This window comes from Blennius ocellaris, assembly GCF_963422515.1.
Source record: "Blennius ocellaris genome assembly, chromosome: 5".
Lineage (NCBI taxonomy): Eukaryota > Metazoa > Chordata > Actinopteri > Blenniiformes > Blenniidae > Blennius > Blennius ocellaris.
In genome coordinates this window covers 24,021,972-24,041,422 of record NC_137654.1, presented here as the reverse complement: position 1 = coordinate 24,041,422, position 19,451 = coordinate 24,021,972, and the positions used below count along the sequence as shown (strand labels likewise).

At 43.2% G+C, this 19,451-nt stretch overlaps 1 protein-coding gene across 5 annotated transcripts; it reads left to right on the top strand.

Annotated features, from left to right (window-relative positions):
- The first annotated feature begins 3 nt into the window (after positions 1–3).
- LOC308130279 (MYND-type zinc finger-containing chromatin reader ZMYND8-like) lies at positions 4–16,034 on the top strand. 5 transcript variants are annotated; one of them, XM_080496529.1, is made up of 21 exons: positions 4–138; positions 232–467; positions 5,366–5,436; positions 5,906–6,066; positions 7,277–7,498; positions 7,944–8,057; positions 8,208–8,300; positions 8,420–8,507; positions 8,597–8,652; positions 8,734–8,811; positions 8,913–9,028; positions 9,153–9,628; positions 9,717–9,830; positions 9,948–10,103; positions 10,385–10,897; positions 12,027–12,404; positions 12,517–12,659; positions 12,805–12,885; positions 12,967–13,045; positions 13,595–13,834; positions 14,758–16,034. In XM_080496529.1, the coding sequence occupies exons 2-21, from the start codon at positions 454–456 to the stop codon at positions 14,934–14,936; spliced, it is 3,372 nt and encodes a 1,123-aa protein (XP_080352655.1). In that variant the 5' UTR covers positions 4–138; positions 232–453; the 3' UTR covers positions 14,937–16,034. The 5 variants fall into 5 exon arrangements, with proteins under 5 accessions (XP_080352655.1, XP_080352659.1, XP_080352657.1 ...); XM_080496531.1 differs by lacking the exons at positions 4–138; positions 232–467 and adding an exon at positions 2,174–2,360; XM_080496530.1 differs by lacking the exons at positions 4–138; positions 232–467 and adding an exon at positions 3,246–3,347.
- Positions 16,035–19,451: the final 3,417 nt, after the last annotated feature.

The following is a 19,451-nucleotide window of genomic DNA, read 5'->3' as shown; positions in this document are numbered from 1 at the left end:
GAGGCTTGTGCAGAGAAGCCATGGTGTCCTGCTCCCAGCCCTCTACATGCTGTCCTTTCTGCTTCTAGAACCTTCATCTAAGGCAGCTACCGGCAAATCCTCCTCCTGGAAGCTTCAAGGCATTGTCAAATGTGGTTTGTACGTCAAAAATACTTGTATTAATCACGTTGTTTGGTGGTTTTAGACCTAGCTCTGTGCTTATTTTTCTTCCCCTGTCTCTGACTCTCACAGTGCTGCCCCTGCCTGCACTGAACAAAGATAATTACTCAGGAAACATTTGGGCCAATCAGGCGCGGCCTTGCATCCTGCCTGCGAGCGGACCAGCCAGTCAGGATCTGGCTAACATCGCCGGGGCCTGATCGCCTTGCTTGAAGAGCGGAGCCTTCCCCGGCTGAGGGCTGAGAGTGTCCTCCATGTTTTATAAGTGTTGACATAACAGTGTGTCAGGCAGCCATGCATCCACAGAGGTAAGCTCTGTCTTTTTTATCTCAGCCTTCTGATAACAACATGGCTTCCTCGTTGTTGTTGTGGTGACTGTTGGTTTCTAATGATTAATATTCACACCTTTAAAATCAGTTTGCTGTGCAGCAGCAGCAGCAGCAGCAGGAGGAGGAGGAGGAGCTGGGGTGGATTGGAAGGCCTCGTCAGGCCTCCGTGCTGCACAGGACTGTGAGGGTGGGGGGTTGGGTAACGACTCTCACCCTTGCTCTCTCTCTTATGTCTCAGGGTCACATGCGTGCCCTCAACAACCAGGCTGCCATACAGGAGGCAGAGTGGACCAGGGCAAATCCCCCCCCCCCCCCCTTTTTTTTTTTTTTTTTAATAACGCAAAAGGGAGCTGGATTTATAAATGGCACCCACATCTTTTTCTGTGGTGGCAGTCCTGTGTTGTAGCCTGGCAGAGAAAGAATGGGGGATGGGTAGTGGACTAAAGAGGACGAAGAGGGGGGTATTATGTACCCTTTGTAAGTGGATTGGTTCTCTGTGGCTTTCCTTGTGTCATGCCAGGCCACCGAAAAAGAGGCAAGGGGCAACAGATGTGCTTGTTGGGAGGGCAGGACACGTTCAGTATAACATATCTGCCTACTGTATCTCTGTGAAGTATATTAATGAGTTACTATACGAGTCACAGGGCCAATCCTCTTCCTGTTTTTCCAGTCTAAGCCTCAGAAATCAAACGTGAACGCTCTGGTTGCTTCTGTGTGGAGTCACAGGACCAGAGTTGCCTGCCACTGTCGTGTTGTGAAACACGACTGCTTCCTCCACTCAGTCGGGCAGGGGCCATTTTGTGTCAAGGAAACTCTCCCGAGGAGAACTTTAGCCTCTCTCCTCACAGATAAGGACAAACAAACAGGAGACGTCGCATAGTTTTATTGTGAACTGTGTGGTTATCGCCTCCCTCATCTGTTTGATCGCTTTGTTTCGGGCTTTTTAGAGTTGCTTGGGAATTCCAGTGACTGAGATTCAAGACACATGTGTAAATATTAGTGCAGGATCATGTAAAAGTACCCACAAAAAGGTTTTTGGTTTTTTTTTTTTTTTTTTTTAGTTTACAATTCAAAGTGCTTTTTGTAAGACTGAAATGTGGGTGAGCAGGATCAAAAATGAAACCTAAAGAAGGATAAAACAATTGCAGGAGGCTTGAATATACTCCGAGACTTAGTGTTGCATCATGCAGCACTGTTTTAGCAGTTTCATCTGCGTGGGGGGAAACAAAGAATGTATTTTCTCTCCTGTGGCGTGACACAAGGCATTCTTCAACTAAGCACAAGCCAAAAGTAGAAGAGCGTAACAATCAGTGTTTCCTCTCTCTAATTTATTCAAACCAAATCCAAAGTCAGGTTGTGCTCCACCTAAGAGCCCGTGAAACCATGTAACGTGAATGTTTCAAAGTGTGCAACAGCTTTGATGCTTTGAACAAACTGTGCAGGGCCTCATTTCCAGGTTGTAAACACCAGAGGTTAGATAGTTCAGTCATCGAGTTGTACCCGACAGCCATTCATGTAATCTCTCAAAAAAGGCCTTTTTAAAAATCTCCTCGGGTTGATACTGTCATAATCAGGAAGGACGAGCTAAAGTGAAAGAAAATAAACCCTCTAATGCAGAAAGGGGGGGGGGGGATCTCTGCATTGCAGCAAAAATGCTTTTTAAGAGGAAGAGGGGAGCTTGCACACTGTGATCTGTGTGGCACAGCACAGCCGACCAATAATGTTCCACCCTGTTGGCCCTTCAGCCAATTGCAGCTGCAGTCGAGGTTAAAGATTGACAATCGGAAGGCGAGCAGCAGGGAGAGCAAGGGCCTTCTGGAAAATTCCACAGCCATCTTTGATTCACCCTGTACAGCCTTATATAAAATCCAGGTCAAATCTTTTCTTTTATACACATTACATCGTGCAGACTAGCAATGTACTTTTATCTGCTGATTACATGTGAAAGAGCCGTGCTTGAATGGACGTTCAGCAGCCGTTAAATAATTAATTAATGGAAATGTTGCCATCTTCTGCTCTCAGTTTTGCTCCTTGGGGCGAGTAAATGTGAATAGTGTTTCTGCATGTGATTGTCGGTGTTGTGAAAGCTTGATGTCTCTCGTCACGTTGCGAGGTTGAATAATCCCAGAGGCTTTTTTTTTCTTTTTTTTTTCTTTCTGTTAGGCAGAGTGAATATTGCAGTTTTCAGTGGCATTTCCAGTGCAATACGACGACCTACAGTGTCATGTGTGCTTTGAATAGCATTCCCGGATGCTCAGTCAGAGCCGTATGCCAGATATTTGCCTGTTCGGTGTGTAAAAACTGATTGTTCATGTACAGAGAGCAGCTCTGCCAGGGTCTCACTGTGGGTTTTTTTTTTGTAGCATGGAGCGCTCTCTTTCTTGAAAATGAAATCTAATTACTTGATGGCAGCAGTATTCACAGGAAAGGAGGGAAGCCTGGATTGAAGTCATTTAAAATAAAAAAAAAAGAAGAAGAAGCAGATGAGTGTATCTCACTTTACTGGATTTCCCCGTGATTTCCTCTGCTAGTGTCTCTCCTCTATGTCAGTGGCTGCAAAGGTTTCACTCTGACATATTATATGTTTCTTTCTTCCTTTAAAAAAAAAAAAAAAAAAATGTTGGGACTGTAATCTCCACAGATCTCTCTGGTCCTCCTGCATGGATGTGCCAGTGCCTGAGTCTGAGCCTCGGAGTGGGGGATGGGGGAGAGGGGGGAGGGGAGCAAGCTGTGGCCTCCATTTTCTGTGACGGGAGAACCCTGCTCGTCTCTCACAGGAGTGGAATCCAAAGGCATTGACTCATTGTGTTTCCTTTTTGCCCATCAGGTACTACAGTACACGCAGAGAAGGGGAATGCGGTCAGTGTTTTCTTGAACCTGGTGTCTCTCTGGAATATATCTCAGACTCTGCTGAGGATTAATTTGCCTAACTCTTCCTGTGTGGTGGTGGATCACTGCTCCTGATCCGAGCAAGCCCTCTGGATCATCATGCATTTTTACTACTGGCCGTCTTGTCTTCCTGGTAGTTGCAGCAGAGCTGGTTTATTGGTGTGTGTGTGTGTGTGTGCGCATTTATATACGCACGCACATTGAGCATTGTTGAGAAGCTGTGAATTGCCTTGTGGTGGCGAAGGTTCTCTCTTTTTCAGATTTTCAAGGCTGTGGAGGGACTTGGCCACCGTTTTTTTTTATTTTTTTTTATTTTCATGTGGGCCTCGTTTGTTCACTCAGTCCGGAACAGGAAGGCCCTGGAGGGCTCGGGTGTGTGTGTGTGTGTGTCTCTCTCTCTGTATGCGTGTGTGTCTGTGACTGTTGGCAGGCTGAAACAAGATACCCAAATGCCATTTTTTGCAAAGAATCTCAGCTCGGCTCATGCTTGTCATTTTTTGAAAACAGTGCAAGCTTTGAGGCATTTCTTCTTTTCAGTTTCATTTTTATGAGCCATTTGTGATTTACAAAGTTCTGATCGTGAGCTGCAGTGTTTGTAGCAGTTTTGATTTGACCATTTGTTTCGCCGAACAGCTTTAATAATTGTTAAACATCTGGGATATTTGATGTCGAAATGAGTACAGGCTGACGCAATCGCTTGCTCATCTATTTTCAAAAGCTTTTATGAGAGGTTTTATAGTGCTCTCTTTCCTCATCAGTGAACTGACGTTTGATCAGTTTGTGTGGAATGTCTCCTTCAGGACAGGGTAGGGAACACAAAGAACATTCTTTCAGTTTCTGCAGGGAGGGAAGAAAAAAAAGAAAGCAGAACAACTTCTCCCATAAATGCCGTTGACCTTTTGAGGTGAAGCCTGAAAACTCATCACAACTCGCTGGAAACCAGAGCTGAAGCTAAAGCTGTGAACTGGACAAGTGTGTAACCTGCCAGGGGTCTTGGGCTGGGTTTTCTTCTCTGTGCTCGTGAATAAAGGCTAACATCTTTGGAATGGGTGGGGGGGCCTCTGCTGCTCTGACAAAGGAGGAGCCAAACTTTCAAAGAACTTCATTTATTTCCAGACCTTTCTTCCTCATCCTTCCTTTTTCTCTCAGATGTAGTAAGATGCCTCACAGAGCAGAGACTCGCCTAATCAGGTTTTTTTCTTTTTCTTTTGCAGTGATGTAATGATTAAATCAAGCCTGTGATCAGGTTGAAAAAAACAAATCGGAATCTTTCGGTTTGTGATTTCAGAAACATGTTTGGACTTGAAATTTCAGATGTTTTCGGCTCAAAATATTCAGACCGACTGTTGTTTGAAGCTTATAAGGTTTATCTCTAGGTATTGGTCTCTAAGAATGGGCTCAAATCCTTTGGGGCTCCTCTGTTGTCACTTAAGGGGCTTGAGCCGTATCAGAAACCTATATTCTAAGTTAATCACCATGAGAAACCATCCCCGCAGTGGTTTCTTGTTACGATAGCTTCGACATAAACCACACACAGCACTGATCAGGACCGAGTTGGACTAAAATCCTACAATCACTGCGTCTCCTTAAGGACTGTGATGCAGTAAAATGCATTTGGGAAAAAAAAAAAATGGCCCTATGTGTTGTTGTGAATTTCAACTTGTGCTCAGAAGAGAGGAGCGTTGCCATGGTGATTGTTACCATTCTCGCTCATGGAACATAAGGGGAACGTTCTCGGACTCGATTGTCACAGATATGGAAATGATTTGAACTTGCTTGCGTAAAGTCAGAGATGTGGTTAAAATCAAATGACAACAATAACAATGGCAACCAGCAGCGTCCCTATTGACAGATCCTCTGGGACGTGGGCGCCTTAGGTGGTGTTCCACTTGTTTACTATTATTCCGATGTGGTTTCTGAACACCCATTCTGACTCTGTGTTTGCCTCTCTTTCTGCTTCTTGTGCGCTCTCGTTCGGCGCTCTGCAGTCTGGCTGAGGAGGAGATAAAGACAGAGTCTGATGTGGTAGAGGGGATGGATGCATCTGTGCGCACCAAAGGTAAGCCTCTCAGGCCGTGTATTGAGTGTCAGGCATCCTGGACAGTCTAGTTATGGGCAATACGGAGGTTTGTCACATTGTTTACAAGTTGCGAGAGTATTAAGGATTCAGTTGGTCTCCTCAGATTGTGAAGATAATCTGTTATGCCTGACTGCCTGTTTGTTTGTGTGAAAAAATCAACAAAACGCGTATTTAGCTTAGAAAAAGCCTCGAGGCAGTTTGCTGCTATGGCCGAGTAATTTCCTTTTTGTCAAAGGAACCTTATCATATTTGCAAAGCGTTTAAAGCCCAAAACCTGAAGGATGATCAAAATAACGCCTCAAAATATACAAATTAATTCCAGGACTCATTTAATTCGTTCCATAGCACATTTCTTTTACTTTTCTTAAGCATTTGAGCATTATGTAACTTGTTTTTTTTTGTTGGTTTTTTTTCTGTGTGTATAACCCCTGACCAACTACCCTTGCAGTTCCAGATCCACCGGGGTCAGCCGAACGGACTGTGGCACCACAGAAACGAAAGGTGTCAAGTCCCACCCATTCCTCCAATGGACACTCTCCCACAGACACCTCCCCCAGCCCCCTCAAGAAAAAGAAGAAGCCCGGGGCCGTGCACAGCAGCAAAGACCAGGTAAGAACACGAGCAAGTATGGTCCTCTCAAAAACGGACATACTTTCAGACGCTGCTTCTTCGGCCAAAAAAGTGATCCACAGCAAAACTGCATAATTAAAGAGTCACAAACGCATCCTAAGACTTGTTTTCTCCTGGAACAAACATTGGCATTTTAGACAACCAGATGGGTGCTGGTAGCATTAAAAAAAAAAGTGAGTATGATGCCTTTCTTTCAGTTAAAATTGGGCCACTAAACCATAGCAATACACCAATTTGGATTCAAATGGTTAAAAAAAAAATGAAGCATTAGTGCAGTGGTGTCCAGTACTGTTGCTGGGGAAGCTATACTACATGCTTTAGCTGTCTCTTTATAATTATAATCATCATTTATCTCCTGAGATCTTATGACCAAGTTCCCTCATTGCACTCCAGTGTGTTACAAAGTGGAGAGAACTAAAACACGCAGGCTATGAACCTTCCAGGACCAGGATTCGGAAACCCCAACATTACTATACTTTGTGAAGAAGCAGCGTCGTGGTCAACTCAGATGTACTTATCTGATTTTTATCACTACTAAAAATGTGACTTTAACCACCAATTCAAAGTCTGTTCAGTGTTTTTGAATTGTAATGTTCTGCATTTTGGTACTATAGTATTAATGTGGCGATTACCGAATGTTTACGCACGATACTAAAAAGTAATTTTTGCCATGTTGGTTTAATATTCTATCATTATTTGCCACAAGCATAGTTTGTGCTTCATGATTTTATTAGAATGGTCTGGTTCTCTGGGGAGGGTTGCGTCTTGCCACTATCAAGCACTGTGGCGAAAGCTCATTGCAATTTGAACTGTGAAACTGAATGGCATTCTCTTGTCTTCATTTAGGTTTTATATGTAAAGACACAAGGTTTGCCACCTACCAGAGAACCACACCATGTGTTAGTCTTCCTGTTTAGAGGAAAAGTAGAACTGTGCTAAAAGCTCTAAAACCTGCTGGGTTAGTTTTGGTTACTGTTAAACCTGTCTTGTGGCTAGATGTTGAGATAATTTACACATTGGGAGAAAAAAAACAAAAAAAAACCAATATTGTGTTGGATGTATTGTTTGTGTTGCTTACCCTGCTTATCCCACCTCACTGCTGCCTTGTTTCTGTTGCACTGCACCTTTTTTTTGTGTTCCTGCGTGTTTTTTGAAACCTGCCCCCTTGTTTCTCTTGCCTGCATTTCAGTCAGAGCTAAGACATGGTCCCTTTTACTATATGAAGCAGCCAGCACTCACCACAGACCCTGTTGATGTTGTACCGCAGGACGGCAGGAATGACTTCTACTGCTGGCTGTGCCACCGCGAGGGCCAGGTGCTCTGCTGTGAGCTCTGCCCCAGGGTGTACCACGCCAAGTGCCTCAAACTACCAGCCGAGCCCGAGGGCGACTGGTTCTGTCCAGAGTGTGAGGTATCTCGCTGAAGATGTGTTTGTGTGTTGGTGGACACAAAACCAAAAAACAAACAAACAAACAAAAAAAAGAAGTGTAGTGTCACACAAGCGCACAGTTAGTTCACACCGCGGGGTGTCAAAGTATTTATTGCGTGCAAAGCTTTAGGTTGCGTTTGAGCCAAGGAACCTGCAGAATCCTGACCTTTCGTGACAGGTTTGTGTAGGTTTTATTGATTGTTTTAAACTGCGAGTTATCGGAAGATTCTCGTTTAGTTCTCTGCAATTAATCTGATTAAATGTATGACGGAAGCATTTGCAGAGGAGCATTTTTAAATCTATCAAATGAGAAGATTGCGGATGAGATAAATTCACCAAATAATAGGATCAGAGTAGTGCGTTTTCTTTTTTTGTGTGTGTGTGCTCGCCGACTGATCTTTAAAGAATTATTTCATTCATTTTGCAGAAAATAACCGTAGCGGAATGCATTGAAACTCAGAGCAAAGCAATGACAATGCTGACGACAGACCAGCTTTCCTACTTGCTGAAATTTGCACTCCAAAAGATTAAACAGCCTGGGGTAAGGATTGTTTACGACTCATTTTCATGTCCAAGAATGTGTTTCATATTCTTACAACAAAATAAATAAATCCTTGCACATTGATCGATTTTACATGACTGTTTACATTTTATTCAATGCATCTGTTTTGCTTTGGCCTAAACGGAACAGACTGAGCCTTTTCAGAAGCCTGTGTCTCTGGAGCAGCACCCAGACTATGCAGAGTACATCTTCCACGCTATGGACCTTTCCACTTTAGAAAAGGTACCAGCCTGTGCTCTGTTTATGATACTTGAGTGTCTCTTTCACCTGTTACTATGTGATGTAGTTACGAATGGAATTGGGTGAATCTTGCTTTGCTTGACCGAATTATTTTTCAACAGAATGTCAAAAAGAAAATGTACGGCTGCACCGAAGCGTTTCTCGCTGATATGAAATGGATCTTACACAACTGCATCATATATAACGGAGGTAAGGACACGTTGATATGAACAGTAATAGTTCATCCACTGTGCTGATTTACAGAACAAAATGTATTCTGACCTTCAATTTTATTCCAGGTAATCACAAACTAACAGCAACTGCTAAAGTCATTGTCAAGATCTGTGAACATGAGGTAAAAAAACAACTTTTATTTGTAAAGATGTTTTTAATGTTTGAATTATTTCAGTACTTTGCATTGTCTTTGCGTTTATAGATGAATGAGATTGAGGTGTGTCCAGAGTGCTACTTGTTTTCATGCCAGAAAAGGGAGAACTGGTTCTGTGAGCCATGCGTAGGTTACGTTGTCCGATTTGACACATTTAAACCAAATTCATACATTTTGCTTGTATTTCAAATCTGAAGCATGCACCCATTTTACACTTTCTCTTATAGAGTCAACCACACCCGTTAGTGTGGGCTAAGCTGAAGGGCTTTCCTTTCTGGCCGGCAAAAGCTCTTCGCGAAAAGGACGGACAGGTTGACGCGCGCTTCTTCGGGCAACACGACAGGTGAGATTAACGTTTGGCACCACGAAGGAAAGTCGGTTCTTGTAAAAGAATTGGTCTTAACAGAGATTTCCTTCTCATTATTAGTCAAATTATTTGTTGTCCTTTGTGCGCTCCTTCTACAAAGGGCTTGGGTTCCCATCAACAACTGCTACCTCATGTCCAAAGAGATCCCCTTCTCTGTGAAGAAAACAAAGAGCATTTTCAACAGCGCCATGCAGGAGATGGAGGTGTACGTGGAGAACATTCGCAAGAAGTTTGGGGTCTTCAACTACGCGCCCTTTCGCACTCCGTACACACCCAACAACCAGCTGCAGATGCTGCTGGACCCCTCCAACCCCAGTGCCGGTGCAGTGAAGACTGAGAAACCTGATAAACTCCGCTTCAACTTCGACATCACCGCTTCGCCGAAGATGGTCCTCGGCAAGAGCTCCACGCCCAGCGGGATGAGTCGGCGGGTCTCGATGACGGACATGCCGCGGTCTCCCATGAGCACCAACTCCTCGGTTCACACGGGGTCTGACGGGGAGCAAGACATGGAAAAGGCCAGCAGGAATCCTGCCTTCCACTACAGCACGGGTGAAGAATCAATGGACTGTAGTGGTAAATACTTTTGTCGACTTTCAAACTTACCTGATACTTTCACAAAATGAAGCACCCCTATTTATGTCTCTGTTACTTATTGTTCCAGCGTCTCCTGTCTCGGGGAAAGCAGTGACTGGTAGCCCGAAGCCTCCAAACCCTGGACTGGTACCCAAACAGGAGCGGACTGCAGGCACCGGGAGCATCCTCAATCTCAACCTCGGTGAGTCCAAACTGCACAGATGCACTGAACTCTACTTGCAATGTGTGATATTCAACCCATCATGATTATAATAAACTCCCGAGTTTGTTTTTTTGCTCATTTACGGGCTCCATTTAGATCGAGTGAAGGCTGAAATGGACCTGAAAGAGCTCAGCGAGACCGTGCAGCAGCAACAACAACACCAGCAACAAGCAGTGTCGACTGCTGTCACAAACCCAAAGAGACCCATCAGAAGTCTGGACAAGACTATTGAAAGCTGCAAGGCACAGCTTGGTAGATACAGTCACTTTTCTGTTGCGTGATGAAGATCTTTGTATGCACGTGTTTGCTTATTCTCGTGGCTGCTTGCAAGAATAATTTTAATTAGAAGGTTCTTAATGAGTTTAAAATGTTACATTACATTAACTGTGTGGTCAACAGAGATGAATATTGTGTACAATTGGCAGCGATGATCAAAAACTACAGTGAAAAAGAAGTTTTAAGCGCCAACAAAAGCGAGCAAATTATGAAACCTGCGATAACAATTTCATGTGTACCCCCCGCCGCCGCCACAGGGATTGATGAGATTTCTGAAGATGTGTACAAGGATGTGGATCATAGTGACTCCGAGGATTCAGAAAAGTCGGACACGAGCGACAGCGAGTTTCTCAGTGACGAGGAACACAAGCCAAAGAGCGCCACCCCAGACGAAAAGGACAAAGCAGAGAAGAAAAGGCCCAAAGGGGGCACGGAGAGGGAGAATAAAGAAGGAGTTGCACAGACAGGGGATAAAGGCACCCCTGAACCCCTGCTCAAAGAGAAGCTCAGCAGCAGTGGTACAGATCGAGACCACCAGGACAAACCCAGAACACCCCAATCTCAACCCCTGGCTGAAAAGGCCAAAGCCCCAGAGGAGGTCAGGGTGGCTGCTGCCACGTCAGCGGCTGAGCAGGACTCGGACTCTGAAAGAGAGCTGGTGATCGACTTGGGAGATGAACACGGAGTCCGCGACTCCAAGAGAGCGAAACGGGAACCCGGGTCCTCCGGCGCCAAAGCTCCCAAAGAATCTAACGTTGCCAAGTTGGAAGGTGAGGATTCAGTTGAACTGGGTTTCATGTCTCTAATCTGATGGGAACAATTGTTTGAAAACATGGACAATAACGCTCAAACACACAAACTCACACACACACGCGTGCAAAGTGAGGCTCAAACTACTGAGAGCGTCTCTCCTCTCCATTACAACATGAATTATTCACCACACATTCCCAGCGGTGTTTTAAGAATAATTTCTTTGACCGTTTTGTGGTTCCCCATTCATTTCTTACAAAAGCTAAATGTTTTCTCGATTTTTTTTTTTTTTTTCTTTTCTCCAGTGAAAATAAGCCAATACGCCCCCCGCAGCGTATGACCTTAGATTTTGTTTTGATATCGAGTTGTAAAGTTTCAGAACTTCATTAATTATTTAATGGCTGAATGGAGTACTTCAGACTCGGTAATGCAGGTCAAAAACTGCCAGCAGGATTCATTAGTCAGTTGCTCTGAACCGTGTCCAGTTAATTCTCGAGATTTTACGGCCATTTCGATCAACTAATATCAATCAAAGAAGAGCCGTTTTACCACACACAGACTAATTATACTTTAAGCCTGCAATTTTGTGGAAAAAGTTAGAATGACACAAGGGATGGTGCAACGTTTAACTGTGGTCGTTATGAAACGTTACATGTAAAGTCTGCAATTCGTCATCTGGATAAGTGTTAGTTGTGTCACATCTGTGGTAAAAGTTTCCCCTTTGCCCATTTAGCCAGTGAGTGTGTGTGAACTGAAATAGTGTCTTTTAGGTTATTTGACGGTTGGCACCAGTTGGATCAAAACTGGATCAAACTACTTGGATCAGGATGAAGTAGTGTTTCTGGTTACTGAAAGAGTTTACCAAAGTACACTTGTTTTAATAAACTTTTATTGGTTAATACTGTTAAACACTGCTTCGGGGTACCCAAAGCTTTATGCTCACAATTGCAAAACAGTCAATGTAATTTCAAATGAAAAAAAAGTTTTCCCTGTGGATCTCTTGGGCTGAAATTGGTAGATTTAGAAGTCCAAAGCGCCTCAATATGATTTTTCCCGCTGCGTTGCGCAGGCACGTGATTCCCGCTTCCAACCTCGAAGACTCGTTAAAACCTTCCGTCACAGCAGCACTCAACCTTGTTTCCACTGCAGCTCCCGGTCAGCCCAGTGCCACCACGACTGCCAGCGGGTCTGCCAGTGCCCCCTCTCCTGCCACGACTGCGTCTCCAGCACCTGCAACCGTGAAGAAACAGCGCCCCCTGCTGCCCAAAGAGACGGCTCAGGCCGTGCAGCGGGCCGTGGTTTGGAATCCCACCAAGTTCCAGACGTCCTCCCAGAAGTGGCACATGCAGAAGGTGCAGAGGCAGCAGCAGCAACATGGCGAGCAGACGACTGCACAGACGACTGCGCAGACGACTGCGCCGAGTCAGGGGCCCACCCGCAGCCCCCAGCAGCCGCAGCTGCAGCCGCAGACGCAGCAGCAGAGCAATTCCTCCAGCACTCGCTATCAGACCAGACAAGCAGTCAAGGGTATATACACAATCCAATGTCTGCCGAAAAAAAAAAAACTAAACACATGGAAGTGTGTGTGAGGCGATGTGTAATCTCTTCCAGCTTGTTTTCATGCTGTCGTCTTTCACAGTGCAACAAAAAGACCCTCCTCAGAGTGCGTCCTCGTCAACAGCTGGCCTGGTCACATCTGGCTCTTCCTCGATATCGGGAGACCTGCAGATCCCCACGGCCTCGGCCGATGTAGCTGCAGATATCGCCAAGTACACAAACAAAGTGAGTTAGAATCCTACACCATGGGATAATTGTATGTATTGTATGTCGCATAGTGATAATTGTGGCCATATTTTCACAGGAGGAAGGTAGATGAAACAGTACTTTAATTAAACATGTCTTTTTTTTTTTTTTGTTAAACTTGCAGATCATGGACACAATAAAGGGGACAATGACTGAAATCTACAATGACCTTTCCAAAAGCACGTCAGGGAACACAATCGCAGAGGTGAAACAACATTGGACAATGTGCCTCTGAATGTGCCCTAACAGGATTTCTGAGATATAATTATTGTGTCCTTGGCTACAGATTCGACGGTTAAGGATCGAAATTGAAAAGCTTCAGTGGCTGCATCAGCAGGAGTTGTCTGAGATGAAGCACAACCTGGGTAAGATATGATTCCATAAATGCACATCAGTCGCTCTCTGAGACCATTTTATTATAATTCAGTTTTCACACGATTATTATGTTTTAACAGCACCGGTTGAGTTTTAGTTCAACCGGTGGGCCACATACAGCCCAGTTTGGCTCTGAGTGGGCCATGTCAGTAAAATTGAAAGTGAAGAACTTCAAGACACACATTTCGAGATCACTCGTATTGTTTCCCTTTTGGTTTAGTCATTATATAATTGTTGACAAAAAATGGCAATTATCCTTTCACAAATCATCACGTTTGAATTTTTATAGAAAAATGGATGCCATATTTAATTAGGACTGCTTCAAAATACGACATGTTTTTCAGTTGCAGCATTCATCATCCTTTTTTTTTTGTCCATGAACTAGTATTATCTCTTCTACACTGCAATCCCCAGTAGATAAATTACAAACAGCAGTTACTTTTCTGGAAACATTCCGGTCAAAATCTCCTTAATAGGGTTTACATTTTTTTTTACATGTTTGACTTGAGTCTCAAGTGACTTGTCTCTGCTGAATGCAGAGCTGACGATGGCGGAGATGAGGCAGAGCCTGGAGCAGGAGAGGGAGCGTCTGGTGGCCGAGGTGAAAAAGCAGATGGAGTTGGAGAAGCAGCAGGCGGTGGATGAGACGAAAAAGAAACAGTGGTGTGCCAACTGCAGGAAGGAGGCCATCTTCTACTGCTGCTGGAATACGAGCTACTGCGACTACCCCTGCCAGCAGGCCCACTGGCCAGAGCACATGAAGTCCTGCACGCAGTCGGGTAACTTAAACCATACGTACTCTCGCGGTGCGCTAACGTCTCCAGCAGATTCAATTGGCGTCGGCAGCCAGTTGTAATGAAATCGTAACATCTGTTTTTTTTTTTTTTTTTATTCACAATTTGAACTCTGATTTAGAAAGCTGTCACAAAAAGGAATGTAATTGGTTCAAAGCATGAAAACGTTGGCGGTGAATTAAAGTGGCTTTTGACCTGATTTTACGAACTACGACAGAATAAACTTGTATCAAGCTGACTAAGACGTTGTGCAAGTGTTTATGAAATCAACAATTACCTGTGTTTTCGTTCACTTTGTTGCAGTAGTATGGATCCACGGAGTCTTACCCAATGATTGTCCTTATTTCACGATAAAGTGTTTGAATTTTTCAACTTTAAAAATATTATACAAAAGAGGCATACTCATTCACTTTTATGATTAGCAGAATTTATTTCTTAAAAACCTCCCAAATTAAAAATGCAGCATATTTGCTTTTATCATTGATATGCTTATTATATGCCAAATAATTTTTCCTGGTAGAGATTCGTCATTTCCTGTTCCTTAAAATGTCATATTTTTGACTCGTCTGGCATTGAGCAGTTTTGCATCCAGTAGAAATGCATGCCCCGCTTTGCTGATTTGTTCTGTGCTTAAATACCAACCAGAACTTGTAGGTTAGTGGAGCACAAATGCTTATTGAGAATGATTATTTTGAATTATTTGTGAATATGCGTACGTTCCTTCCTTTTTTCTACATTTCTCCTTGATATACTTTCTTTTCTGCTGTGTCTGTATTTAAAAAAAAACCCAAAAAGATTATTTAACACTCTAAAATGTAGTGTGACTTTATGGACAGTGCTCATCTTGTCATATCAATCCAGGCGGATACCGTGAGCATGCTTTCAACGTATCTGCGTTTCCCTTCCAGCCACGGCGTCGCAGCAGGAGCCAGAGGGAGAACCCAGCTCGGAACCGTCAGCGAAACCATCCGGCCCCTCTCCCGCCGCACAGACCCTGCCCTCAGGCACTGCATCCATAACAGACAAAAGCAAATCTCCCACATGTGTGGACAAAAGCAAGGACAGTGCTGGTGTTACTGTGACTTAACTACAACACTACAGGCTCGCTCTCTCTCTCTCTCTCTTTTTTTTTAAAGCCGGTGCTCAAAGGCCTGCACCTCAGTGACAAATCACTTAGATTTTTCTCATTCCCATTTGTGCATCTGCCTGGTGGACATTTTTTTTTTATATCCATTTTTTTTTCTTCTAATTTGGTTCACAGCTCCCATGTGCAAGTTGAGGTGGATTCACCATGTGAAAGTAGTTTGTCTCGAGAAGTAAATGTGAGTCTGTATGTTTTCAAACTGTAAAATGTATGTTTTGAGCTCTGTTACCACTCTTCCAGCTGTGAGCATGATTGTATCGACCCACCGAATATTTTCTACATTTTCACTTTCAGCACTGCTATACAGACTTATTGGCTGTTTTATTGTGTCTTGTTCTCCATATTGCGAGACAAAACATTTTTTTTAACAGCCTTCAACAGCGGATACACATATGTCATGGTGCCATCAGAGATATTTTGAGTTATGCAAGTTTTATCTATCGTCTCAATCGCATCTGTGTCACGGCAGTTGAGGCATTTTTTTTTTTTTTAGTAATGCAAGTTTAAAGATTACATTTCAACATTGTCCTCTTTCTGTCAGTGGTGGACTTTTTTTTTTTTCTCATACCAGTTTTGTATTGCAGCTTGACATTGTATAAGGCCTACATAAAAAAAAAAAGAAAAAAAAATATCGGATTTATAAAAAATATAACTAAAAAATTTAAACTGTACAGTTTTTTAAAAAAAAAGGAAAAATACCTGAACAATATTTATAGTGTTATATGTTTTTATATGTTTATTGAAATCACATTTCTATGTGTCTAAAAGAAAAAAAGTTATTTGAAAAGGTAAGTACTTTTCTTGAATGTCAGCTCCGAGCAAAGACTTTGTTTAACCGGTTATCCAAAGCTGATATAAATCCTGGTCAGACTGTGTCTTAAGAACTGGGTGGACATGAATAGAAACTGCATTTTGGCTGGATACCATTTCCTGTGCGCATGTCTGTTTTGAACTTGTCTTGTTCTTGTTTACATATTGTACATAAAGTAAATGGAACCGTGAAGATAAAAAAAAAATAAAAATGCACTTATTAAGCTGCTGGAGTACGTGGTTACCTTCGCCAACGAAACTGGCACACGCGTGTGTGTTTGTGTGCGTGAATCAACGTTCCGTAAAAACTACTCGCCTGAATTACATGAAATTTACAGGGATGATTTGTCATCATCCAAAGACTAATCGATGACATTTTGGGACAGTAACAGCTCACCGTTTCTGAATAAATCCCAAAATACTGTGAAAAAATTATCCATTCATTGATGTTGACAGGGATAGTTAGGTTTTATCTGCGTGTATTTACTTATTTATTGGTTTGTATGTATGTATTTATGCATGTTGAATTGCACGAAATATTTAGGGATGATTTGTCATCATCCCATCGATCAGCTTTTGGGACATTAACAGCTAACCGTTTCCAAATAAACCTCAAAAGACTGCGAACAAAATGTCCCATTCATCTAAATTTTTGCTGACATTTTCAAGTAATTGTAGCACTAATAGGAAAGGCACCTCATGAATGAATGAAGTTTTAGTTTGGTTGTTTATATTCACCAATTACATATACCCTTCAAGAACACAATTCTCACAACCAAAAAAGGGTTTGTGCTGACGCAATGCTATTTTTTCCAGCCCAGTACATCAACTCAACAACAATAAACAAACACTATGCTCACCTTCATCTAACCATTTGTAAATTCCTTTTCAATTAAGGAAATTTACTGCATTAACTTTTACAGAGAACTGACTAACTTCAGTTGATCACCAAGATCGTTCCATAATTTTACTCCAACACCTGGAACACATCTTTGTTTGACATTGGTTTCTAATTTTGCTTGTTTCAAACCGAAGCAAACCTCTTAAATTAAAATGTCCTCTTCTTAATTTGAAGAAGGATTGTATGCTCGTTCACGTCACGAAATATAACTTCCTGCCATTTTAACTTGACTAAATCTATAAATTTGAATTGGTGGGATTTTATAAAGAGTTGATTTGTCGATTCCTGGAATCCAGCATTATTTATTATTGTAATTGCTCTTTTTAGTAGTTTAACTATTGGGTCTCGTAATGTTTCACACAGTGATGTCGATACCCGACCAAAGTAAACATGTATTTTTAACGTGTTGACGTAACATCATCTACGAAAGAACTCTGCCGCTTGTAAATGACACTAGACTACAAGTCCCATCAACTCCGATCACGAGACTTCGCAACTCTCGAGCCACCTCTCGCGAGACTACGCAGCAGCACAGTAAAGAAAATGGAAGGCTTAGCTGAGTGGCTAAGCGAATAATACCTTAACTGGACGATAACATGTTACCTTGAAGGTACGCTCTCTACACTGGAGCACAGGCTTGCAATCTTTTCATTCTCAAACCGGTACTACTGAAGACAGGTAGCTTTAGCGGCGTATTTACTGGCTGGCGCGGCGGTCATTACAGCTAGCGGTGAGCTGAACTAGCTGTAGACAACAATGTCCGCCAGCAGTAACAAGACGCCTCTCGAGACTTTAAGGCAGGGTTGTCCAAACTCGGTCCTGGGGGTCTGGTGTCCTGCATGTTTTAGTTCTCTCCTTGCTTCAGCAGACCTGGATCTAATGATGATGTCATCATCAGGGTTGTGATAAAGCAACTTCATTGCAATCAGGTGTGCTACAACTGGGAGAGAGCTAAACCCTCCAGGGCCGAGCTTGGACACTCCTGCTTTACGGGACCATCAGTGAGTATTTGTGGCGCAGCTCATAAAAGACATTTCGTGTGTGTCATTCCACAGGCTTGACGGTGGAATTAGTCAAAGCTGCCGTCTCATGTCTTGTGTGAAATATAATGTTAACACTGCACTCACTAATGTCGGATGTGGACAAGGATTTGCATAGAGTTTTGCTTTCGGTACAAATGTAGGGCTTTAATCAAGTGCTGGTTAATGTTGGTTAGCATTATTGGAAATGGCGATTGGTAAGTGGTCAAAAAAACAAGCAAACAAAAGCTCAAGAATGCTTGTTTACTCATCAACACATAGTTACGCAACTAAACCTACATCACGTGATTAAAGATGCTCACAACAGCTCAGGTAAATGAGAAAAACTTTAACCTAACAACTAATCCACTGATTTCAGATTTCTTTAATGGGATCAATCTTGTTTGTATGTAAAACGTACATGTGGGCATTGATAGAAAATAAAGTCTGAGACCTTTTGAGCTCATCTTTAACTTTATTTCTCATTTTCATCTTTTCTTGGGGTTTGGGTAAATATTAGGGTGACATATCCAAGTCTATGTTGTAGGTTGCCAAATGTATTTCCAGGCAACGACTCTAAACCTCTGAGTGCTATAACTCTGTGTGTTGTGAAACCATTTGTCTAAATTCATCAGAAAACCACTGGGAATATAATGCAAACTTTACACATTCTGAAAGCCTGTGACTTTGGTGTCAGTCTGCATATCTTTGACAGAGGTATTTGTTTTTTGTATTCACCCCTCATTTAACAATCCCTGTAGGGAATGTCCTTCATTGGATTGCACACTAATTCAAATTATGTTCTAGGTGTGGAAAACGTCACCGGTGAACATCAATATGGACCCACTGGAAAGTCATGTGATTGATGACGATGATGGTCCTGATGATGCAGGTATAGCTAATTTGTGTGTTCCCTAAATTTGCTATTGGGGGGGGGGGGGGGGGGGGTAAAATGATATGATTCTTTTGTCATTCTGTGTGTTTTGTTTTTCTTTCTTTAGAGGAACAGCAAAGGCAATCAGAAGAGGCAGAGTCGACAATCAGGCCCACTCTGTCACAGGTTACAAAGTCCTGGGGGTTTAGACGGACAACCATCGCGAGACGAGAGTTCATAGAGGAAGTCCGAGATCTAAGCGCGAGTCCTCCACTTGTTCGGAGAGGGAGAAGCCGGAAAAGAACTCGGACCCCTGCGACTGCGAGAGAGACTCCCTCCACACCGAACACAGCTCGCACAGCGAAGAGTGTTATAGATGAGTTACAGTGGTCCGCCCCATCTTCACCTGCCTCAGAGGATAGCAAGCCGGCCTCAGAAGCTTCTGCAGGAGCCGGCCTTGATCCCAACTTATGGCAGGATGTTGGGTCTGCCTTTCACACTGCCTTCTCCCTGTTAGGAGGGGAAGAAGGCTTGTCCATGACAATGTCAGATGCTCTTGGAGTCCCTGACATTTTAGAAGCGACAGATGTTGTCGATTCCCCCAATCCACCCATTCTAGAAGAACCTGAGACGCCTGATAATATGGATGACATTGAGATTGTCGAACCAGTCACACCTAATAATGGGGCGGAAGGCAGGGAAGACGAGATTCCAATATCTCGTCAAGAAGACAGTGATGACATGACTCTGATACAAGTTGAGGAGCAGGTGGCTTCTGATGTCAGGCAGGGAAGTTCAAGAGGAAGGGGTGGGCGAGGACGTGCTCGAGGAAGGGGAAGAGCCAGAGGAAGAGG

Coding starts and splice junctions, on each gene's coding strand:
- LOC308130279 (XM_080496529.1), top strand. Junction 9,831..9,947: donor CATCCTCAATCTCAACCTCG/GTGAGTCCAAAC, acceptor GGCTCCATTTAG/ATCGAGTGAAGGCTGAAATG. Junction 12,886..12,966: donor CAGGGAACACAATCGCAGAG/GTGAAACAACAT, acceptor CCTTGGCTACAG/ATTCGACGGTTAAGGATCGA.